Raw genomic sequence first — 26,068 nt, forward strand, 5'->3', positions numbered from 1 at the left:
TGCTCATCCCAGTTATGGTTAACAGAAAGCCTTTGAAGATATCATAAAAAATTAGTTAGGGGGTTCTACAAGTTCTAAACATTGAAAACATTGCATCCGTAATTTTGGGTCATCAACCACTTTGTTATCTGTCCAATGTCCGTATTGAAACGATCGGGCCCAAATCTTTCTTTTTTCCGAATGCAATGCCATATAACTGCTAAAGTTCCTCAAGACTCTTGACACTCGCCTGTCTAGTTATGTAAGATTTAATCTAGTGAAATTTTTAATTTAGTACAAGTCTCAACCTTGCACAAACAGTACTATTTGCTGCGCAATCTACAGACCATAGTTACCAGAGTAAGAAGTGGGATGATAAGCAATGGGCGAAGTGTAAAGCAAGGATGGGATGTGAATGGGATAAAAAAACATAAGTGAGGCGACAATGGAAGTGAGCAGGGAGTTTAATATAAGAATGTTAATCCCAGTTTTCAAAAGAAAGTGCGAACTTTCTAACATGAGATGCATATTTCCAACTCAAGCAAATTCAACATCACTGATGAAAAAGGCTTTTTCATTGTGGACGTGAGCTCTTATAAAGCATCGGAACTTCCTAAGAAATGAGTTTCCAAGGTTTTCAGAAGCTTCTGGTAACTATGTTGAAGACCATGCCATGACGAATACGAGCCAGCCATACCTTGAGGCGACCAATGTTTCTCAAGACAGACCTTACTTTCCATACGTGCAGTATACAATATCAGCAAGACAATCGACAAAAGGGAGACCAGATATTGAGCTTGCAATTCAAATAAAAGAATTGAAAAATAACATGAACATAGGAACACCTTTTTCTGATCGGGCGCTGCGCTGAGCAAACAAGGCCGAGCTGAATAAAACAAGGAAAACTAAGAAACTCAACACTCTGGATCCTGCTATTCATTCAAGCAGGACGCCCAGAACTCCCCTCATTCATGCCCTTTAGGCTCTTTGCCAACCATATTGCTGTCTCCCTTGGGGACACCTTGTCCTTCCCAAATGGTCTCAGCACCACTGAAAGCTCATCTAAACGATTCTGCTGTAGCAGGTCTGCAGAAAGCTCCAGCAGCCCTTCCAGTGCATCTGCTCTCTGTCTGTATGACTTGACATCCAATGCCTTCCTTGATGGACTCTCATCCTCATCGCCCATGTTCTTAACCGAACTTGGCTTCACAGCATTAGTTTGTGAATCCTCCCTCACCACATTAAGTAGTTTCCCCACATCCATATTTTGTACACCCATTTCCACTGTTTCCAGTACTGGTTGCTCGCTGCCTACTCGAAAACTGCTATGCCTTATTACATGTATGATGTCATCAAATGCTGGAGGAAGATTTGCTAATGGCTTCTCGGATACTTTGCATTCATTCTCAGAATGCAGGTTCTTCGAGGTAGCTGCGAAGGAGCAAGAAGCTGTGTCAGGGATACAAGAACGAAGTTCTGTGATGGTGAATTTGTCATCCTCAGCTGGCGCAGAAGCAGAACTAGGCGCAGGCTCAGTTTTCATGTCTGTCTCACTATGCCTGCTTGAAGATGGTTCATTTTCATGAGAAGCATGATGTTCAAAAGTCAGGGGAAAAGGGGGCGGACTTGACTCCACCTCCTCGTCAATGCTAACACTATTTTGAAGATCTCCATTTGCTTGTGGTTCTCTGGCCTTGGATAACAAAGCACTATCCATGTGTGCTGTGCTCTTTATGGATTGATTTTCAGACCTGGCAACTGCTATACATGAAGTAGAACATGCAGAGGGATCAAGTTCAAGAATTTTGGTGATCTGGATGTGATCTTGACAATCAGGAATAGAAGGCATACAACATGGATTACTCCATTCCCTCTCAGTGCCAAGTTCAAAATCCTGCATCACTGTCTCAGAAGATAATTTTAGACGAGTATTAGGTGTTTGAATTTCAAGATATGGTTGTAACCCTGGACTTTCTGTAAATGAAAGACAATCCCTGTGACTTCGCATACACTGCACACATTCTTGCTCATTCCCTCTTATGGTGATAGAAACCTCAGCAGAAAGTTCAAAATCCTGCATTGTGTTAGATGATGATTTTGAACTTGAAACATCTGTTTGTGTTTCTCTGCATGCCTCCAATGGAGCTCTTTTAACCTCTTCATTGAGCTCACTTGTTGGTTGCTTCATTCCACCTTCAGCATGTTCAGATTGTTTCATCTTCATAGGAGATGATGTTCTTCTTGCCAGACTGGGTACTGCAGGTTGTTGTCTTGGCTTACCAGAAAGTCCATCTTCTGCAACTACTTCAGCTTTTGCTTTACTCTTAGGTGAAGCCTCAAATGCAGGTAACTGTAGAAAGTAAACAAAAAGGATGGGGGAAGATGAGGGTTGTCCCTTAAAAGTTGGTTTGCTGACTAATATGAACTATCAAGGCCACCTGAACAAATTATGTGAAAGAAAAAGAAAAGAAAAAACTTGTTGACATCTCACCACACGCTTTAACGGGTGTGTCGTTGGTGCCCTCTTTGATGGATCAGCATTGGTTTTGGGTGCAGCAACACCATTATCATTAATAGGCTTCGGAGAGAATGTAGCAACAGAAGGCTTGAAAGCAGCGGGCTGTGCCTCAATGTTAGTCTTTTGGCTAGATACACCATTGCTCTTGGAACGAGAGCTTCTTACAGGTGAGCTGTTTTCCCTAGCTTTGGCCTCCTCTTTCAAAGCCATCAATATAGTCTTCACCTTTTTTGGTGGTTTTACTTCAACTTTAGGTTTGTGATGATCATTGGTTGTATGTTGCTTTTCTTCTCCACTTCTCTTAATGCTTGAAGCAGACTCATTTGATAAACAAGATGTCTCTGCTGATGAATGAGTGCAGCTATTAGCACAGTCCACCGAATCATCAGTTGAACCTATTGCTGTCTCACTAGCCTTGTGGTCATCAAGCCCAAGACAGTGGCTGTTTTTCCCACTTGACTGCATGCGCTCCCTCTCACTGTTAGACATGCTGCTGTTTTGGCTTTCGGCGATGCTGTTATTATGGTGTGCACTGCAGATGGGCTTCTCAGGTGGAGCGGATGCCACAGAATGTGTTAGTACACGGTATTGATCAACATATGGTTGCAAGTAAGGATGTCTTAAGATCTCAGATGCCTGGAAAATTTGGTAACCCATTATTAAAAGTCAAGGAGAAATGGAGGTATGACTTTGGCAAAGCAGTTGAAGCAAGATCTTACACTAGGGCGATGCTCTGGATTCTTTCTCAGCATACTTTTGATAAGCATTTTCCTGCAATTTATGTCACTGTGATTCCTCTTACAAAATCAAATATGATCTACAATATCAAAATTATATGATAAAAAATTTTCAGGCAACACATTGTTGTATTTAGAGAGTAAAAGTACAGACATAAATAAGTGCTGATGATTGAATCAATTGACAAGAAGGATATTTAGCCAAACTTGATGAGCACAATGCTCAAGAAGAAAAGGTAGTTTGTAAAATTAATTGCACAAAAGCTACACTTTTGTTGATTTAGGCCCATGCAGCAATAAGAAAGGTTGTTTCCAGGAAGCAATTCTCCATCAATCTTTCAATGTTTGGAACCACCTTTTGATATTATTTTTCAAAAATAATAATAAAATAATTCTAGAGCATAGGAAAAATCAGAGTTACCGGAAGCGCCTAGCTAAAAGGGGAAGCGCGCTTCCCCGAAGCGCGCTTCGGAAGCGCGGAACGTCGCGCTTCCGAAGCGTGGGGGGAAGCGTCCCCCTTTTTTGGGAAGCGCGTCCCCCTTTTTTGGGAAGCGCGCTTCCCTTTAATGGGGGACGCGTTTCCCTTTAATGGGGGACGCGCTTCCCTTTAATGGGAAGCGCGCTTCCCCCACGCTTCCCCCTCGCTTCCCCCTCGCTTCCCCCACGCTTCCCCTGTTTTTTTCAATTTTTTTGTATTTTTTTTTTTTTATTTTTATTTTTTTCGCTTCCGAGACGCTTCCTATGTCGCTTCCGAGACGCTTCCTAGGTCGCTTCCGAGACACTTCCCGAATCGCTCCTAAGTGGTCCCCCGCTTCCCCGCTTCCTAAAATTTTGAAAGTGCCTCGCTTCCCGCTCCCGCTTCCCGTATCGCTTCCCGCTCCCGCTTCCTCAACTGGCAACCATGGGAAAAATACAAATTGATTAAGCAAATAATTTTGGCAATCACGGGAACGTGCAAAAAACAAAGGTTTTTATGGTGACTCATGAACGTAGAAAAGGATTCCAGATAATAAATTGACAGGGTTAGATCGCCGTGGCCCGTAAGGCATGTGTTCCCTAAAATCTTCAAAATTTATTGCACCAAAATTAGAGTTCTGTAAGTGCAACGACAACCAAGATATGACTTTCTCAAGGATAAATAATAGTACAATTAGAGCCTAAGGATTCATCATAAAATGGAGTGTAAATATTCTAACTTGAAGCCCTAAATGTAATATTGCCTTTTAGTATGGTTAGACTCTAAATTGAACTATGTATTAGTTGGAGGCCTTGATAGAGTCTTCTATTCAAGTTTTTCTAAACTGAACATCCGTGTGTGAAATCCATGATACAAATTGTGTGTCAATATTTTTCTACTTGGTTTTCTAATATTACTTTAGAAGTGATGCTAAACATGTAATAAACAAAAAAAAATTGTTTTGATTCGGGCCGGATCCGGACCCGAGCCGGATCCGACCTGAACCACCGCCTCTCGTTGTCATTAAAGATAGCGAGGCAGGCGGTAGGGGGGTTACGAAACCCCCCCTCACCGCCTCTCGCCCTCTCGTCTCTTCCCAACTCTCCCTCGCTCGTCTGCTGCCGCCACCTGCGCCCCCCCACCGACGCCGACGCTGCTGCCGCCGGCGACCTTCAGGTACGCTCCCCCTTTTCTTCTCTTCTTCGTTTCCCCTCTTTGCTCTCTCGTCTCTTCCTCGATCCCCTCTCTTTCTCCCTCATCTTTCCGTTGCGCAGGGAGGGGTTCGAGCCACCTCCCTGCTGCCCTAAATCACAGGGGAGGGGCAAAGCCCCCTCCCTGCGACTCTTTTCAGCGAGGGAGGGGCCGAGCCCCCCTCCCTGTGCCACTATTAGGAGGGGAGGGGTCGAGCCCCCCTCCCTACTCCTTACTCCCTGTGGGGTCACGGGAGGGGTCGAACCCCCTCCCTGTGCCCACTCTTAGCAGGGGAGGGGCCGAGCCCCTCCCTGATCCCTATATCGGCAGGGGAGGGGCCGAGCCCTCCTCCTTGCCTCCGGTTCGGCAGAGGAGGGGCTCGCCCCCCTCCTCTCTGTTCTCTTTGTTACGGCACGGCAGAGGAGGGGCTCACCCCCCTCCTCTATGTTCCCTCTGTTCGACAGGGGAGGGGCACGACCCCTCCCTGCTTCTGTTACGGCAGGGGAGGGGTCGAACCCCTCCTCCCTGCTCCCAGCTTCGTGTTATGACAGGGGAGGGGCTGAGCCCCCTCCCTGCTCTTTGTGTTGGCAGGGGAGGGCTGAGCCCCCTCCCTGCTCCTTGTTGCGGCAGGGGAGGGGGGCCGAGCCCTCCCTGTGCCACTTTTCTCGTTAGGCAGGGGCATCGCCCCTGCCTTCGCTGTTTTTCGGCAGGCCGGGGCAAGCCCCCTCGCCTCGCTTTTCCCTGGCATCAAGCGGGCCTCCGTTCGTTGTTGACAGGCAGGGGCTTTGACCTTGCCTCTCTTCTACCTTGTCAGGCAAGGGCGCAACCCTGCCTGCCCTCACTTTATGAGGGCAGGGGTGCAACCCCCTGCCTCCTCGGAGTCCGCTGACGGCAAGTCAGCAGGGGCTCGCAACCCCTGCCCCTGCCTCTTGCGCTTATAGCAGGTGCGCATGTGCACGATGCCCCTGCCTCTGCTTCCTTTACGTCAAGACGGCGACAGTGCCCCGACCTTCTATTTTTGGTGGTAGTTTGCTAAGATTGTTATTTTTGCAGCTCGTGCGACGGATCCTGCTCGCGCTCTGCGACCCGAGCCACCAATCGCGGACGACAACAAGCTTGCAACTCTCAAAGGTAGGGGAAGATTGCACAGAAGACTTGGACAATTGAATTGAGTTCAATTAACTAAAAAGGGCAATTAAATAAATATATATGCATATACATATCATATATATTTATACGAGTACGCATTTAACTCAAGGACGCGGTTTCTCGATCTTTGTCCTTTACTTTGTCATCGCGCATCGCGCAAAGGTTCTTACGATCTTTACTTTGCCGTCGCGCATCGCGCAAAGGTTCTGCGTTGCACTCCTGCTTACGGTCTTTACTTTGCCATCGCGCATCGCGCAAAGGTTCTGCGTTGCACTCCTGCTTACAGTCTTTACTTTGCCGTCGCGCATCGCGCAAAGGTTTTGCGTTGCACTCCTGCTTACGGTCTTTACTTTGTCGTCGCGCTTTGCGCTAGGCTCTTGCTTTTGCATATGTGTTGTTACTGTCTTGCTATTGCAGATGACGCTCAGGTTCTCGCTCATTGCATACGTGTTTGAGGCATCCTTGTGGAGGATGCAAGAGACATCTATCACTCCCTCTTGCGACAAGAGTTCAGTCGGGAGCTGGTGGTACACCTTCGTCTAAGGAGAGGGATACCTCGCAAGGATCCTGGCTCTTCGTGTGCGCAGTCCTGCAGAGTCGACTTGAGATTTTAGGGAGCTGCGCAAAAGCATCAAAGACTGCTCCAAATCGAAGCATTTGGAAGGATGTGACTGGCTGGTTCTGCTCGCCTTTTTGGCATATCTCAGGTGATCCCGAATTGAGGGTTCGAGCGAACTTAGCGAGTGTTCTGTTGAGAAACTCGTATCCCGTCTATCGAGGCCGGTATCGAGTCATGCTAGACATGTAGATACCCCGATAGCGGATGTGATTCGAGATAATCACATGCATAATGTTGGCACAAGGTACTACTGTTTCAAAAGATAAAGTAAAGTTGATAAACTTTACATCTTTATGAAACACTCCTGTTGAGGCTTCTATTGAGGAGCTATACCCCCTTCATCCTAGAGTACTTGTAGTCGTGCACGACATGTCTAGTATGCGATGATCGGATAAGACAGTCGTGCGACCTCGAACAGTGCTAAATGCAAAATGCTGTAATCACATAAATGGCCTCACATTCGCCTTCACAGGCAAGATGCTCGAGTGGTTTAAAGACCACAACATAGAATGAGTCGTTAATTAAGCAACCCCTAACGTACCTATTCGCTTCTATGTGTTTGTCAAGGGAGAGGACAGAGCGGTACAAACTCCAATGGACAGGTTGTTAACAACCACCCCACGGACATTTGATCCAGCCTCCTCAGTCATTGGAGTTAGAGGAAAGGGGCTACATTAGTTAGCTCAACACTTCGGCAGAATTTGGATGCATCCGTGGCACTGTCTCCTTTGGGGAATCCTCTCTCGGCTAAAGCCGTCCCTTTGGAGCGAACTCAACTAGCTATTCGGGTTATTGAAAATACATAGAATAACAGACGCCCGAACTAGTCTCAGTTGTTTCTACGTTTTGCCTGCGCGTACCCGCAGACCAGTAATTATCGAAACATAAGGTCTGTTCACACTGGTCGTTGGGTCGTGAGATTCGCTTGCACTATTGACTCGCTTGCACTATTAATTCACTTGCACTACTGAATCGCTTGCTTGCTCGGTAGTTCAGTATGCTACTCGTTGAGTTGTGCACGCCTGTCAAGGTGTTACTCTACTTGGTTAAACCGCTTACGCAGTTATTTGTAGAGTAATAAGGAGCTTCTCATACTAGTTAAATGCTTATAATAATAGCATTATGCCAGTTGCTATATATTAGCATGTGACTTTCTTTATCCCTTGGTCGAACTGTTTGGTGCTTATTGTAGCGTAGCATTTGTTGGCTTGCATCTCTTATGATTGATGTGATTGCATACAGCTCGTAATCTACGAACTGGTGGCAACTAGGATTGATGTGACCGCTTGTCTTATAAGCTGCTTATATATTGTGATATAACTGCTGCCGTATGATTGCTTATGAATAGCTTGTGATACAATGGTTTATACCTTACGATTAATTTAATTACTTGCTGATGAACTGAGTCATTTTATGGTAATTATATGTTTTACGAGCATTGTTATGAGTGTTTGTCTTATTCAGTTGTTTTGTTTGGCTGACGGGTAGAGTTAGTTACTCTTCGCCCATAGAATCAACTGGATTGCCATATCTGCGTATTCTCATATGTCGTTTACGCATGCTTTGAGGGCCTATTTGAGGATTGCAATATTCCTTGTGGCAACAATACGATGCGTAGGATTATATGCTTCTATGTGAAGTGATATGATGCGTATGCTAATATACATGCTTGTGCCCATATTGTGGCTACTGACCCCAAGAGTGGTCAATTGTTCAGAGCAGTCGATTGTATAGATGCGTGTATCACCGAGTAGGGTGTCTGTCGAGGACCTGATCTCCAAAGGATTATATGCGGGGGCGTGTATGATCAAGACCAGGTACCCGGCTAGAGTGGTAGATTCTTTAAAGATGTACACTGTCCACGAACGGGTAGCCGCAAAGGCGGTGAACTCCTGTGAGGAAGTGTATGGTCCAAGACCAGGTATACCATCTAGGGCGGAATTCCTTGTGAGGTTATACATTTCCCACACCAGGTGATCCGGCGTTGATCTTGCTGTTTGTATTAGTGGCTATCGACCCTGAGAGCGGTCATTTGTGTTGATGCGTGTATCGCAATGATTTTCATTGGATATGGCATTTGTTAGGGACCGGTCTCCCAAAGGTTTCACTGTGAGGTTATACATTTCTCAGATCAGGTGACCCGGCTAGAGTGGGAGATCTCTATGAGGATGTACACTGTCCACGAACGGGTAGCCGCAAAGACGGTGAACTCCTGTGAGGAAGTGTAGGGTCCAAGATCAGGTATACCCTCTAGGGCGGTAATTCCTTATCCGGTCGTATATCTCTCGGACCGAACGATCCGACGTGGATCTTGTGTTTTTGCTTACCATAAAAAGTTATGGTGAGCTGTGACGATCTTCTGAGATTGTTTGTGATAGCCAACTATGAATTCATAGTTTCGGCTTTCTGTTTTAGCATGATTACATGCATGACTCAGGTGTGAGAATCAGATCGTTAGCGATTTGAGTTAGTGATCATGTTTTGAACCTTCTACGGAAGGGTGGGCTTTTCTGAGAAAGTATGACGCCTTAGTGAGTCATAACCGATGACAGTGAGTCGCGTAAGACTTTGAGAGATGAGAATAGATTAAGGTTGTTCAGGACAAAGCGTTTGTTAGAAGTAGTGAGCGACAAACGATGTCCTGATGGTGATTAGATACAGAGACCTCGTTCTAGGAACGAGAACAAGCTAGTTGCATGGTGGTTCACAGCCTACGATCAATTGAATCGTATGTTGCGTTTGTCAGTTGCACTGCTTACTTGCTTTGAACTGCTTACTGTTTGCACTACTTACGCATTTGCACTGCTTACGCGCTTGCACTGCTGACTCGCTTGCATTACTTACTCGCTCGCACTACTTATTCGCTTGTACTACTTACGCGTTTGCACTATTGACCTGCTTGAATTGCTTACCTGTTTAATTGCATATCTGCTTTAAACTGCGTAACCTACTGAATTAAATGTACTTAATTCAGTTTCTTGTAATCTCTCTTGTGCACCTACTAGTTTTTCGCGAAACTAACCCATTCTATGAGTACAGGTGATGATTAGGTACACTACGGGCGATGATGCGATTGCAAGATGGCTTCAAGACTTCTTTTTCCTGCTCTTAACTCGCGTCCTGGACGCTATGGGTTTGTATCGGATTTTCCTTGGGATATCCGAATCTTGTGATTTTTTGTTCTTTTAGCTAACGTGCCCAAAGTTGTCAGCTTGCCTTATGATTTATCAAAAGAAAAATCTTCCGCTGATTTCATAAACAAACTCTGAAAGAAAGAGATATTTCTAGTCTCTTGCCTGTTTTTCTGAAAAGGTTCGCAAGTTTAAAATTTGAGGCGTTACAAAACACCATGAAACTTCAAAATCATTTGGTGGAAATTGTGCACAAGCACACACACATACACACAAGCATGTGTGCATGTGAGGCCGTGTGTCACAGAGTTTGTGTAAAGCCCTCCATTCTGGCAATAGCATGGACAAATTCTTAGATGAAGGTACAACCCATGCAAAAATTGGGGATGGAGAAGTGTAGCAAAACCCTAAGCTGCCTCTATTTTCAATCACATCACAACGAGGTTCCTAGCCATGCAAGAATTGGAACCAGTGAGGGATTGACCCTGCAAAGTGGTGTGATCCTGGTTGATTTTTGGGATCACAGAGACCAAAATCATGCTAGAAAGAGATCTTAAAAATTATTACAAGTTTATAACATAAAGCCTTAGTCATTCAACCATCAGTTACTTTGAAAATCAAAGAGGTGATACTTTGAGCTCTCTTCATTGTTGTCACACCAAAGGAAGTTGTAAACTGAATTCATATCAATGGCTCTCATTGAAAAAGGACTCTTTCCAATAAGTATTTCTAGGTTCCATTTTGGAGTTAGATGAGCTAAGCCAGGCACTCTAAAAACCAGGAGCAAAAAGCATAGTGCCACACATACTTACAAAGAAGAAGAATAACAGGTAGGCAGCGGACCAATTGAAGAACGATTTATTTTGCCTATAAGCCCAGCCATATCCTAAAGCAGAAGCATACGACCCAGAATCAGGAAAACTAGTATGATTGCTCTAAAGAGGCAAATCTTAGCAAAAAGACAATAACATTCAGCCAAAAAAGAAGCCAACAGAAAGGACAAAAAACATCATGTATCTGGTATCTGCTCTACCTTTCTGTCTTTTTGCAGTTAACAATGCATACATTTACTAGAAATACACAGGTGATTTGCAACAAATTGTATAAAACAAGGACAATTTCTTGCAAACAGATACTGGATGGCAGCACGGCCTTGAAGTTTAAAAACATGCCATGGGATGTATCAAGGAGAATAAAGCCTTACAAAAGCTTTAAATGCTGGACGATGTGCAGCAATCTCATAGATACAGCAGCCTGTGAAAGCACAAGAAATAAAAATTTTAGTCCAAAATAGGATAACAAACATACAAAATGTTGACAAGAAAAAAGAAAGAGAGAGAGAGAGAGAGCACCTAGAGACCAAATATCGGACTTGAAACCATAAGGAATATCAGCCAAAAGCTCCGGACACATGTAATTAGGAGTGCCCACTACCTGCAGAAATCATGAAAAGAGACAAAAAGCTACATAAGTATTAGCTTTTCCTTCCATCTCTTTCCTGTTCCAATTTGAAATAAAATAAAATAATTGTAGGTTATCATTGTGACAAATATTACTTAAGAGTAGTTAATTGCACAGATTCTTGTAAAATTTCAGAAAGTATGGTCTAAGGTTAAATATGCTTTTTTTTAGATAAGCCAAGGTTAAACAGGCTCATCACAACCTTGTGTTCACATTATCAAGGATGAAAATCACAGATCATATCTTCAATAGATAGCAAAGTAGTATGGTAATACATAATGACAAGAAAATTAATGAAGAATGTGTTAGAAATTCAGCTAGTAAAACAGTTACTATGTTTGCAGACTAGGTTATGACTTGTGATACACTCCCTAGAAAAGGTGATCCATGAACTCATCTTTGTATCCTATACAGGCAAGTAAGAATGGTAGTTACCAAGAGCATGATTTTCAAAGTCTATGTAAGGTATAAACAGATAAATGAATAAATATTATATATATGTCACCGCAAATGAGATTTTTAATATAGTTTTCAAAATACCAAAAGATAACAAAATTTATTGAAATTGTGTCACAGTTTTTTTATGTTTTATTGAATCTTTTCCACTTTTTAAACATTTTTGCACAAGACACTAAAAAATATAGATTTTTCTATTTCATTTTCCAAAATACCATGCTTTGCCAAAATTGCCAAGACCTTCAAGATAATGATTAGTTTTAAGAATAGTTACTAGAAGCTCACTAGTACCTCCAAAGCATGCTTCCCAAGAAGTGTGCTTTGAAAACATGTAGTGTGAAACAATCTGAAGCTTTAAAGGATATATGAATCCCAAAACGTGAAGCTCACTTCCCACAACATGAAAACTTCCTTGATATTGGGAACCTGCTTTCCTTGCAAAAGAATCACGCTTCCCTTTTAGAGTGTGTTGTTTCCCAGTAAAAAAAGTCAAAGAGGGTTTCTTTATCATGGAGAAAAAGTTGTTGGGATACCCAGTGGATTTTTCTCTTCAAAAAAGGGGGAGAAAACCCCCTCCCAATGCAAAAAGGAAAGGAATTTTTCTCCCCTGTTTGAATGCATTTGTACGGCCCACCAAAAAGTGATGTTTTTTATCCCCAGTGACTTTTTTACTTGGCATTCAAACATGCCCTTAAAATTTATTTTTATTCTATAAAAGCTGAGATAGGAGGCGTATTTTTTCATTAAAAAAGAAAATTGAAAAGATAGAGTTACTAAAAACACACTTCAATGGCAGCCTATGCAACATGGACACTTTTAAAAGGGAAATGCACCTGTCTCGCACCCGAGTCAGTGCGGGTGTGACATTTGGACATGGCTTATGTAGTGTCAGGTGTTGTCAACCATACTTGAGTCCATTTCTGTCCAAAACTGGACTCTATTAACCCTAACCAAGTCCAGTTCCATACATACATACATACATACATACATTACATACATACATACATATGCAAGTAAATAAAAAAATATATTTATATATCCACACCCCCACACCCAAGTTTTTTTAAGTTGCAGTGTCACACACTTTGCACCCACACCTGCACCCGCATCTGCACCTGCACCTATGTGACATAGATGGCAACTTGTTCCTTCCCGGTTGCTTCCTCTACTGCATCCTGCTGGCTTCTACTATCGCTTTTATAACATTTCCTGCTCACTTTCCTCAATGCTTTCCAAATGCCTGATGCTTCACCAATGAGGGCATCTCTTAAAGATCACTTTTCGACTCCTGCATCATGCATCATTTGTTGCACCTATTTATTGCCTTAATAACTGCATTTAAGATCTTGTACCAGGTCTCCAAGATAGGATATTGCTGAGAAGATTATTATTGAGTACATTTAGGTGCTGCTAGCATCCACAGCCATTAACAGAAGCTAACAGTTCATTACAGCCTTTTGGCCCCTTGTGTATTTCAAAACATGATGGTGGTCTCCACTCATCAATTGTCACTAGCAAAGGTAAATAAGTAATTTTTAAAAGTAAAAAGACATTTATTAGTTATGCGATACAAATATCTGGAGTCTTCTAATGTGCATATAATGTACTGAAATGCCCTTTTGATGACAATTAACCCAAGGAACCATCACAGTTTCCCAGAATTCAGTAGGGGCAAAGAGAAGTGAATTAGTTAAGATATCTACACACACACACAAATACATGCATAGATAAATACATATATCCATACTTCACCACTTCTTTTTCCTCCTATCATATTCTGAAAAGTTGTGGCGGATCGTTACATGCATAAAAAGCAGCACCTATGTTGTCTTCTCTAAATTCATAATTCTTTTGTGTCATTATTCATTAAGCATATGATATATCCCATGTGCCAATAATATTAACATACGATGCTAATTCTCTTGTGATTATTGCGCTCTGAATGAACCATAGCAAGGTGGCCAAGAGATGTTCTATCTTATAAAAAAAGGTAAGGAGGATTGTATCTGTTGAAGTCCATGTAAAAAAAGGTAACTTTAGGACAATATCAGAATCAGCATATTTTTAGACATTTTATGGTGCAAACAACAACTGAATCACTCATATTCTGGAACCAAAATTTAGAAATCAATCTGAGCGAGCTACACATTCTGGCACTTGACGAGAAAAACAAAAAAAAGTGTGGCAACAGCTGTAGTCCATGGATGATTGAATTTTAAACATGCATCAAATAGGTCAAATCACCAAAGGAATTGCAGAAATAGAAAAGACCAACTGAAAGGTTTGTTAAACATAAGAAAATTTGATCAGTTTTCATATAAAGAAAAATTGATCAGTACTTTAGTGTTCTGAAGAGACTGACCAGAATATTCTATCATGTCAGAAGCTAAAAGAATACAGATAGAAACAAAGCATTACAATCTGAAATCGCCCATAATTTGAAGATTGTGTTGCAACTTAGGTCCTCATCAAGGGCTTTCCTACTTATCGAACAAGATACTATTCTGTATGTTTCTAACAGAGAATAATATATCAATCCCAACACTAAGGGACCAATCTCCAAATATCTAATGAATAAAATGTTCAACATGATATCTATATCTGTTACATCTTTCATCCTTTTCAATAATGAAAATGATAAGTCAGGTGATGTCAATTTGTAAGTCTAATTGACTAAGGAGCATATGTATTTTCATCCAACAAAAAGAAACAGCAGCAACTTGTGTAAAGAGTCATATATAAAGTATAAAAGAAACACTGTTGAATTGATATTGATATAAGAAATCATGATTAAGAGGAAGTGTAACATACAGAAGAAGCTAAATCATCTGCCTTTAAAGTTTTAGCAAGACCAAAATCACCTGCACACAGATAGAAGGTAGGATAAAGGATATCCGCTATTGACAACAGAAACTTGCCTTTGTCATTCTTATAGAGGCACTTACCAAGACGAACATCGTGGTCCTTGGTGAGGAATATATTTGAGCACTGAAACCAGGGATACATAGAATCAGCCTAATGCATATATGTGATCGATACATTGTCCAACATATGATTTTAAATGTAATGTATAAATTCCTGGTGCAGCCTTCAAACCATGCTCGTGCAAGTAATATCATAGAAACAAATGTCAACAAGATGTTAAACTTATGATCCATGTGACAGGAACATGTCATTTTGACTTATTTATCCTAGGTCTAGGTGAGATAGCACAACTGGCATTTCACAAAATGAGCTGTACATAGTTGAAGTTGCATCTGATTATCACCTGAGACTATTTAAATTTCAAATCATGAATAAAACATAAAATTTTAAAATGTGAAGCTCATATTTTCGACCTCATCAATTTACATGTTATTCACATGGACAATAAAGAGGTCTCCCACAACCTTCATAAAGATGATTAGGAAGAAGCACTTCTCTCCCCATGATATAGGACTAATATTTGAGGTCCACATAATGCTTATAGATTGTATAAGCAACATTTGGATACATTAATGTTGCTGATGATGATGATAACTTTGGAAACTCCGATTCACTAAGGTAGATATATTGCATTTAAGGCACCATATATCACTTGAGAAAAATGTTCCAGAGTGGACGTAATTGACTCAAGAGGCCATGGCTTCAACTCCTTTTCTCCAAATTTATTTTTACATCTCTTTCTACCTCTTGCTTTTAAATCAATTTTGAAACCATTTTCTTTTTTAAAGGGAACCAACCAACCATTATACTATGTCACATGGGTGCGGGTGCGACACGGGTGCGACGCAATTTCAAAAATTTTGGACACAGGGACACAGCTATATATATATATATATATATATATATATATATATATATATATATATATATATCCAGTGTGTGCATATATGTGGATATTGTCCTCTAAAGTTTGGCACCACATGAGTGTTTTTACTAACTTTGCAAATTGTACTTTTTGCAAATCTAAGTCATTGTTGGTGCTTGGGCACTGCCATGGTATCCTTTGAATTGTTAAGAACTTAATTTTGCTGAACTTGTTGATGTTCACTCATAACATAGGCTGGTAATGGTTTCCATTTGCTGTGGTTATTCTAATGGTAAAGTGATGACACTGTCAATATACAACCACCATTGAGGAGAATTGTCTTGGTGGGTATAACCTTTTTTACTGGAACTAGTTGTGTTTTTCATGGTTTCCTGCTGGTTCAAAGAATATTCAAGTTTTGTGGTCAAGGTCTGGGCTCATCGATAGGGAGGTCTGATGAGTTGTGGAGCCTGATTCAGAGTTTTTGCCCTTGCAGAAAGGGGGGTCCGGGGGCTCCCCCCGGCGCGGGTCTCGCTGAAATTTTTTCTGGGGCTTATGTTTGAGACCCGATTTCTTATAGATCAAACCTGACTTGTTTAGGTTTAGGGTTGTCGCCCTTGCCTTGTATAAATTCTTTCTTTTCTTTTCTTTTCTTTTCTTTTTCTTTTTTTTTTTTCTTTTCTTTTCTTTTTTTTTTCCTTTTTTTTTCTTTCTTTTCTCTCTTGTTTATTGCTTCCTTCGGTTGTTTCTTGCTCGTGGTTTGCGTAACAAGGTCCCCCCTACCCTGAGTTTGAGTTCCCATGTGAGTGCCCCCTTTCTGCAAAAAAAGCAAGAGGCCCCTTAGGGTTGAATAGGGGCCATGGAGTTTCAAGCCATATATGTGAATATATAACAATATAAAAACACTCATGCTATATATATATTTTTTAAAAAATATATAAAAAAGATCATTTTTTTTGTTTTTTGCCCTAAAAATGGACAAAAATAAACTCGATCAAAGTTGACCGAGTCTATAAAGTGGACGGACTTGGCCCCGGTGTGTTGACCGAGACCGACACTTAATGACCAAGTCTGCCCCCATGTCCGAAGCCGCACCCGTGTCAGGGCGTGTCGATGCGGGTGCGTCGACCCCCTAGCCAAGTCAGTGTGACATAGCCATTATACATTAAAAAAAACACAAACAAATAATAGTTAGTTTATTTAAGATGCATAGGAAGTTAAAGTTGTGTGTATCTGTGCATGCCTCATGTCCTGATCTTCACAAAATTCATTTCCATGCCCTGCCCGTGTATGTGCAAATGTCCATGTCCAGGACATAGCTAATGGCAGCTCCTCCAACTTCTGTAAGCAAGAAATTCAAAAGCAAAATTTTCTAGAGATGCATAGAGTTTGAAATTATGTCAACGTTTAAAAGTTTGTGTTAAATCCAAATAGTTTTGTGGTATTCTCATGAAATTTCACCAAGAAATTCCCAATGTCTAGAATGAAAATAAGAACCTTCCCATATTCTTTTTCCTAATATTTTTTTGTTTATTACTGACTGTGCTTTTTTCTAGAGAAGTGCATGTCTGTAGAAACATATCCATATAAGGCCCCCCATTGGCATTCCAAAAATGAGATGATATTATGTAATAAAAAAGTAGTTAATGATTCAACAGATTCAGCAGTCTGTAAGTTGGTAAACAAGATGAAGCACACTAAAGGTTATTGAATTTTTGGAGTCTCCATTACCAGCAACCAACCTTGAGATCCCGGTGCATCACAAAATTTGAATGCAAGTACGCCACAGCCAGTAACAATTGTGTGAACCATTTGCACAATTTCTGACCAGTATTGTCACACACTTATCAGCATGACAAAATTGAAATTGGATGGATATTAGCAAGAAATAAATGCAAGTATCAAGTGTAAGCAACTCAACGACAATCTTATTAAACATTAACCTCATTGGATAAATCAAGATGAGTATACCTCCTCTGAGAACAATTCACCATTTGATCTTTTCATCAATTCAGCCCTAAAGACATAAGAAGACATTGCCACTAAGAATGCTTTATGATGAATTAGCAGGTAATTTTCTTCAGTATTAGTAAATATTGCTGGTTGGGATTGGCACTCACATGTCTCCACCTTCACAATATCCTGTAATAATGCACACATAGCAACCCTGTATTCATGTAAAAGCTCACATAAGTTTTTGATAGAAAGCTTAATAGATACACAAAACAAAGCAAACGGAAAATTGAAATGGCAAAAAGAACAAATACCACATTTATTAAGATAATCAAGTCCACATCCTTAACACAACTTACATAACGGATGTTCCCAGTGTTTATTTCAATTCTCTTGGAAACTACTAAGGCTTAACATATTCAAAAGATTCTCTTTATCTAGCCATGCGACCTTCTTTCCTAGCCTTATAAGTTATAACTAGTGTCTGAAGTATTATAAAATTATAAAACTTGTTACAAAGATGACCTTGCTGTTATATCAGTTTCTTACATGCTACCCATCTGTTAAATTGTACATATACATATACATATTTGTGTATATATGTATGTATATATATATATATGTATATATATTTATATATGTATATATATTTATATATGTATATATATTTATATTATAAATATATTACATGTATATATATTCTTTATATATATATATTCTTTATATATATATATATAATATGTGGGACCAAGTCAAACTTGTTGACAGCTAGAATTCTAGCTGTTGGGAGGTCTCTCTCTCTCACTACCTATTGTGTAAAAATAAGGGTGTTCTCCCCTTTGTAAAGAATGCTTTTGCACACTTGATTTATGAAATAAAATATATTTTTTTATATTGTGTTCATTCTTGTGAGTGTCCCCTTAGTAGGATTTGTGAGTGTGTTCCTTAGAGAACACTTTTGTGATTATCCACTCAAGTTAGTGGAGTTTTGGTTCATGATTAAAGACTCCTCGCATCTTTACATGGTATCTGAGCATGACTCTTTTTTATTCTCATTCAAGTATTCTTGGTTGATATCTATGTCACACGGACTAGGCTAGGAGGTCGATGCACCCATGTCGACATGCCCCGACATGGGTGCGGACACGGGTGCGGCTTCGGACACGGGGTGGACTCGGTCAACAAGTGTTGGACTCGGTCGACGCATCGGGGCCGAGTCCGTCCACTTTATAGACTCGGTCAACTTTGACCGAGCCTATTGTTGTCCATATTTAAAATTTAAAATTTACAATCTTATTATTAATTTATTGTTATATATATATATATATAGCAGAGTCCTCGTGTCCAAAATTTTTGAAATTGTGTCACACCCGCACTTGTACCGGCACCCGTACCTACACCCATGTGACATAGGTTGAGATATTGTTGGAGTGTTCGTAAGATCATGATCGTGCAAATGCTTGTAGATTGTGATCGTGCATCATTGGAGAATTCAAGTGTTTGTGTGGTATCGGTGGAGTGCTCGTGTTTTCTATTTTGTTTTCCCTCTCCTCTTTTATCTTCTTCTCTTTATCCCTCTCTCTACCTATCTCTTGTAAAATAGATGACAATGAAAATGTCAACATTAAACCCATGAAACTCAATAATTTTAACTATGTAACATGGACTTCTATTATGAAGCATCTCATTTGAGAAAAAGGGTTGTAGAGAATAGTAGATGGATCTGATCCAGAACCCAAGATAGAAGGTAAGGAAGAAGTACCTCTAATGAAGAATGAGAAGACCAAAGCTATAGTCACTTATGAGAAGAAATGGAAGGAATGGAAGAAAGGACATGTCAAAATTGTAATGAAATACGCAGAAATAAACACAATGTCCTATAATGGACATTCACAAGCAAAATGCAAAGAACAAGTCCACAATGGACAAACACAAAGCCAATAATGGCTTGCTAAAGGAAAAAATCTTATAAAGCAAGAAATGGTCTTGCAAAAGCCTTACTTTACAAAGGGGTTTACCCCTCTATTTATAAGCAAAAGAGTGAGAGAGAGTGGGAAAAGAGTGTGAGAGAGTGGGCATTGGGAGGCCCAACAAGGAGTCGTTGGGCCCCCAACAGTCACATTTGTGACCGTTGGGGGTCCAACGACTGCTAGTTGGGACCCCAATGCTTTATGCATTTACAAAAGAAAAACAAGAAGAAAAAGGACGAAAAGAAAAAGAAAAAGACTAAAATTCCCCTATTGGGTAGAATTACAGAAATACCCTTTATCAGGTATGATGGGATATCATCAATTAGTATGTATATATATATATATATATACATACATACATACATACATATATTTTAACACCCTCCCTCAGGCTTTACGGGGACATGACCGAAAGCTTGTTGAGAAAAAACATAAAACGAGGAGCAGCAAGAGCTTTGGTGAAGAAATCCGCCAACTGGTACTCGAATGTAACGTACGACAATGTTATGGTCCCTCTTAGATATTCATCAAGAACATAGTGGCAGTCCATCTCAATGTGTTTAGTACGCTCATGGAAGGTATGGTTGCTTGCGATATAAATTGTGCTTTTATTGTCACAACATATCTTCGAAGGTGTAGAGATGATTATGCCCATAACACTGAGGAGACTTCTAAGCCACACAAGCTCCATGGTTGTAGTGGCCATTGCACGATATTCAGCTTTCGTTGAGGACAATGACAATTTGTGTTGCTTCTTGCATCTCCAGGAAATCATAGTCACCTAAGAATACACAAAAACCAATAATTGAGACTATCATTAATATTTCCTCCCCAATTAGCATCATTATAAAAAAATAAGTCAAGGGATGAAGAAGAGAAAAGAAAAACTTCCTTAATTATAGTATTTTTAATGTATCTGATGATTCTTAAGACTGCACTCATATGCACTGTTATAGGTGCATGTTGAAACTGACAGACTGAGTGAACTGCATGAGCTATGTCTGGCTGAGTGATGGATAAGTATGTCAGAGACCCAACAAGTTGGCGGTAGAGAGTGGGATCTTCAAGAAGAGTTTCATCTTCCAACTTCAACTTTGCATTGATAACTTCAGGGGTTTTCGTCTTCTTGTCATCTGTGATGCCAGACTTCAAACAAATGTCAGCTGCAAGTTTCATCTGAGAGAGAATGTACCTCCGTGGAGAGTATGCTACTTCAATACCTAAAAAATATCTTAAGAAACTAAGATCAGACATGTCAAAAATTTTTTTCAGAACTTTCTTGATATCATTAATTCTCTGCTCATCACTTTCAGTGATGATCATATCATCAACAATAAGCAAGAGAATAACAACTGCAGACCTTGCACTTTTCACAAACAAAGCAGTGTCAGTATAGCAAGAGCGAAAATTCAAACTTGTCATTACGTTACTAAATTTATCATGTCAAGCCTTTTGAGCTTGTTTTAATCCATATAAGGCTTTGTTAAGTTTAAGAATTTTATTATTACCAATACACACTCCTGGCAGAGGGTCCATGTAAACCTCTTCATTTAGTTCTTCATTCAAGAATGCATTCTTAACATCCAATTGATAGATAGGTCATTTTTTAACAGAAGCAACAACAATAAGAGTCCTAACACTGATCATCCTAGCTACGGGAGTAAAAGTTTCTTCATAGTCAATACCGTATTCTTGAGCATATCTTTTTGCTACTAGTCGAGCTTTGTAGCGTTCTAATGACACATCGCTCTTAGTTTTGACTTTATAGGCTCATCTACATCCAAGCGACTTCTTTTCAGTGAGCAATGAGGTTATTTCCCAAGTTTCTGCCTTTTTAAGAGCACTATGTTTCAAGTTCATGGCTTCGATCCATTGGAGAATATTTTTGGCTTCATTATAATGAGATGGTTCATGGAATGAATGTAAAGCAATTAGGCATGACCTATATTTTGGTGTTAGAAACTCATAGGAGACAAACCTATTAGGAGGATTGGAGACTTGACCGGATCTTCTCAAAGAGGTTTCTTCTATGTTGGACCCTTGGGAGTATTTTTCTAAAGCATTTATGAGAACTTGTTGACCACGCCGAACATAGGTTTGAATTGGTCTACTATCAATGACATCATTTTCCTTTTCAACATTGTTGAGAGGAATGTCCTCTTGGTCACTCAACAAATTATCATTAGAAATCACCTCTTCTTGAACAGTCACTTCTTCTTAAGAAAGAAGATCAAACAAGAAAGCATATTCGCTTTCATCAATATCTTTAGTTTTCTCAAATCCATTTTCATTTTCTAAAAAGATTACATCTTTAGAAACATACAATTTGTTGCTTTTGGGGTCAAAGCATCTAAATTCTTTTTTATTTTCTCCATATCCTAAGAATACGTACTCAATAGCTTTTGAAAATAATTTATCTCTTTTATGTGAAAGAACAAAGCATTTGCACCCAAAAATTCTTAATCTATTAAAATCGAGAATTCTTTCAAATAGTTTTTCATATGGAGATGTATTTTCTAAGGATGAAGATATCATTCTATTTATCAAGTAGGTTGATGTTAAAGCGATTTCGGCCCAATAGCTTTTTGAAATTTCTTTAGAAATAAGAAGTGTCCTAGTGGTTTCCATAATGTGTCTATGTTTTCTTTCAGCTAAACCATTTTGTTGGGGAATTCTAGGACAAGATTTTTTATGGCAAATTCCATTGGTTTTATAAATAATTTTGAAATTCATTTGATAGGTACTTTTCACTCTAATCGGATCTAAGAATAGAGATATTACTTAAAAATTGATTTTTGACCATCATATGAAATTTCTTAAAAAAGGGAGACATCATATTTTAAGTTAAGAAAATAAATCCATACATATCTAGTAAAGTCATCAATAAAAGTAACATAATAGGAGTATTCACCTTTCGATATGACCAGAGAAGGGCCTCAAACATCTGAATGAACTAACTCAAATGGTCTTTTAGTAAAAAACGTTCTATTTGGAAAAGAAATAGATTTCATCTTTCCAAAAATACAATTCTTGCAAACAAAATTTTTTCATTACAAAATTTCTTTCCAAAAAGAAAAGAATACATTTTTGAGAAGCTTGGATGTCCAAGTCTTTGATGTCAAGTTTCAATATTTTTATCTTGGACATAACTACAAAAAGAGTTGGTAGGAAGTTTCGAGATTTCACATCTATGATCACATATTTGAGAAACGAAAAGAAGGTTTAAATTTAGTTGAGGTACCACCCTCACATTTGGCACAAGGAAATTTTGGAAAAACTTTTGATTTGTAAATGCGTGTCATCGACGGTTGAAACATGAGATTTTTGAATTTGGACATAAGTCGGATAACCCATTCTCATGAGGTGTCATATGAAAGGATGCTCCGGAGTCAAGGATCCAAGGAGGCAATGTAGATGGAGATGAAGATTTGAGTAGCAATTGGAGTGTGTCGGATAGTTGAGCAAGAGAAAAGGAAACCTTTCCTTTTGTTGAATCTTCCTTCCTTGGTGTGCTTTCTTCAATGGAAGCAACTCTTGGCTTCAGAGCTTTATTTATTTTTTGACAATTTGGCCTTATGTGCCCCGGTTCTTGACAATGATGACATATGACTTTCTTATAGTTGCCATTATAGTTATTTTGTCTTCCAAAACGAGGATGTTTATAAGTCCTAACATGATTTTCGGGTTTGGAAACAACTAAGACTTCATCTCCCCCTTTTACCATGCCAAGACGGGTTTCTTCTTGCATATTTCGACAACGGCATCTTTTAGGGGAAGAGGCTTAGATTTATGGAGGAGAGTGTTAAAATATGTAATATCATATAAAATCTCATATGTAATCTCATAGGCATTTAATCTCATGTAATAACTTTTTCTTTTTTAGTTACTTTTTGGTTTAGTTATTTCTAGTTGAAACATAACTAGAAATAACTAAAACACTCATCTTAGGACCCTTTTAGACTTCACCTTTTTGACTAGTCAAAAAGTGCTTTTTGACCAAGTCAAAAAGGTGAAGCTTTAATAGAGCCGTTGGGAGTCCAACGACTCCCTTGAGGCTCATCTCTTCCTCTCTATAAATATGGGGACTATTCCCCTTTGTATTTTATGCTTGTAGTGTGGGATTTATTCCCAAACTTATGAATCCATTTTGAGTATTTTGAATACCCCCTTTTTGGGTATTATGTTTGTTCTTGAGTTGAAGCCCTCTTTGTGAACCTTTATGGTTTTTGTGATTTCTTTGTGAGAGCTTGTTGAGAGACACTCTTGTTGCGGATTACGCTTTTTTACATGGTATCAGAGCCATCAGTGGATTTGCATTGGGAAGAGTGTCATTCAAGTTTTTTTTTAGAAAGTGAAGATTGTTTTTGAAGAATTGGTAGTGAAGGTTTCGAAGGCTACTTGCTCTTGTGCTTTGTGGTAGAATATTCTCCTCTTTCTCTTTCTTTTTTTTTCATTCCCAAGTGTGTAAAATGGATGACAACGATAATGTCACCATTAAGCCCATAAAACTCAATGACTCAAACTATATAACATGGGCTTCTATCATGAAGCACCTTATTTGGGGAAAAAGTCTATGGAGATTAGTAGATGGAACCGATGAGGAACCTAAACTAATCCTCACCAAAGGAGGAAAGGAAGTACCTCTTTCGGAGGTAGAAAAAGTGGAAGCCATCTCCATATATGAAAAAAAGTAGAAAGAGTGGAGAATGGGTCATGCCAAGATTATGTCTTGGCTTATTTCTAGTGTTGATATAAAGAAGTGTTCAAGCTTGGCAAAATTTGAACATGCAAATGATGCATGGGATTATCTTAAGAGAATGTACTCTCTTAAAGATATTGCCCACTATGAAAATGTCTACGAAGAGACAATACGCATACAAGCACGAATACTTTATAGAAGATGTACACGAAGGCACTCACACAACACTTGAACAAAATACACAAAAAGCGTAAAAGTGCAAACTTGCACTAAGGCAAGTATTTCATAGAAAAGAGCAAATGCTTGAGGCCCTCAAGCTTGGGAAATAACAAGGGGGAACACCCCTATTTATACAAAAGCAAAGGGGTGCAAGGGGGGGGGGGGGCAAAGGAGTCGTTGGGGGCTCCCCAACGACTCCTTTGGGGACCCCCAATGCACCTTTATGAAGAAAAAGAAAAAAAAAAGAAATACAAAAATAAATAAAGAAATTACAACATATTCCAAATGGAATATGCGCAAGATAGGAAATTACAAGAATACCCTTTTTGGGTAATAAAATATGTATATAAATATATATACTTATATATATAGAGATACGTATACATATAATATATATATATATATGTATCTCTATGTATATAAGTATATAGATTTATACTTACAACAATGGTTTTGGAGATACATTTTAACACCCACATATGTAATTTCCAAGAAAAGGTTCGTAATATGGTTCAAGGGGATAAAAGTATTAGGAAATACTACAATAGCCTATCCGAGCTATGGAAAGAATTGACTCTCCTTGAACCAAAGTGGCATTGTCCACAAGACATTGAGCTTCGCCAAAATCAAGTAAATGCGGAGCACTTTTTTCAATTTATTAATAGGTTGAGGTCCAAATTTGAATGAACCAAATCCGCTCTTCTTCATCGAGGAAAGGTTCCCTCTATTGAGGACACCATTGAAGAGCTAAGTATGGAAAAAAATAGGCTCAAGAAAAGAGTCGTCAAAAGTGATGATGATTCAGTTCTAACTGTATCTAGACCGGGTAACCATATTCGCACATACAAACCTCCACAAATTGGGAGGACAAATGATGAAAGGCAAGGAAGCAACTTTGAAAGAAGAAAAATTATTTGCTATTATTGTCGCGAACCAGGACATGTCAAGACTCATTGTCCAAAGTTGAAAAAACTTTATGAAAAGAAGGCAACTTTTGTCGAATCTTCAAAAAAATCCAATGAGGCATCTATTGGAAATATGTCACTAACTCAGTTGGTGGAGGCGCTCCAACCACTTCTCAAAGGAACTTCTTCCTCTGCTGGAGTCGTCGTCTCTTCTCCTAGCATCTCTGATCCTGGTAATCCTCTATGGCTTGTTGACTCTAGTGCTTCTTTTCATATGACACCAAACATAAAATTACTTTCTCAATTTGATAACTCAAGTGGATCTAATGTTTTTACTGCGGATGAAACAACACTTGAGATAAAAGGAATAGGAAATTTCAAAAACCGTTTTCAAAACTCAAAAGGATTTTATATTCCAAAAATTAGATATATTCCTAAACTTAATTTAAATCTCTTGTATGTATCTCAGTTAACTGACCATGGGTATAATATTTCTTTCTCCTCTCATGATTGTCAAGTACAAGATCACCAGTCAGGGAAGCTGATTGGGGAAGGCCATAGAGAAGGAGGCTTGTATTACATGAATTTTTTGGAAATACCCAAGAATACATTATGCTGTAATGTTCAAAAATTAGGCTTGGATCTTTTGCACCAAAGATTTGGTCATCCTTGTATGTCCAAGCTTCAGTTTTTTTCAAACATGTTTTTTGTAATCTTGAGACTTTTAAATGTGAAAAATGTATTCTTAAAAAAATGAAAAGACTACCCTTTCATGAAAGAACCTTTGTTTCTACTCGACTACTTGAATTAATACATTTTGATGTTTGGGGTCCT

The 26,068-nt window shown here is 39.4% G+C and overlaps 1 protein-coding gene across 2 annotated transcripts in view; it reads right to left on the minus strand.

The window, feature by feature from the left end:
- Window positions 1-677: 677 nt before the first annotated feature.
- The window catches only part of LOC149816993 (serine/threonine-protein kinase Nek5-like), a 52,437-nt gene continuing 27,046 nt past the window's right edge, over window positions 678-26,068 (minus strand). The window contains exons 4-14 of one of the 2 annotated variants that reach the window (XM_089987089.1): window positions 17,609-17,655; window positions 17,460-17,505; window positions 17,231-17,311; window positions 14,644-14,686; window positions 14,510-14,559; window positions 11,134-11,215; window positions 10,986-11,035; window positions 10,594-10,667; window positions 3,217-3,268; window positions 2,471-3,133; window positions 678-2,329 (exon numbers count right to left, since the gene is read on the minus strand). In XM_089987089.1, coding sequence (XP_089843215.1) covers window positions 920-2,329; window positions 2,471-3,133; window positions 3,217-3,268; window positions 10,594-10,667; window positions 10,986-11,035; window positions 11,134-11,215; window positions 14,510-14,559; window positions 14,644-14,686; window positions 17,231-17,311; window positions 17,460-17,505; window positions 17,609-17,655 — 2,598 coding nt within the window. In that variant the 3' untranslated portion in view covers window positions 678-919. The remainder of the gene's footprint in view (window positions 2,330-2,470; window positions 3,134-3,216; window positions 3,269-10,593; window positions 10,668-10,985; window positions 11,036-11,133; window positions 11,216-14,509; window positions 14,560-14,643; window positions 14,687-17,230; window positions 17,312-17,459; window positions 17,506-17,608; window positions 17,656-26,068) is intronic. The other variant, XM_089987090.1, reaches the window with a different exon arrangement.

This window comes from Nuphar pumila, chromosome 14 (genome assembly GCF_984573655.1).
Source record: "Nuphar pumila chromosome 14, dmNupPumi1.hap1.1, whole genome shotgun sequence".
NCBI lineage: Eukaryota > Viridiplantae > Streptophyta > Magnoliopsida > Nymphaeales > Nymphaeaceae > Nuphar > Nuphar pumila.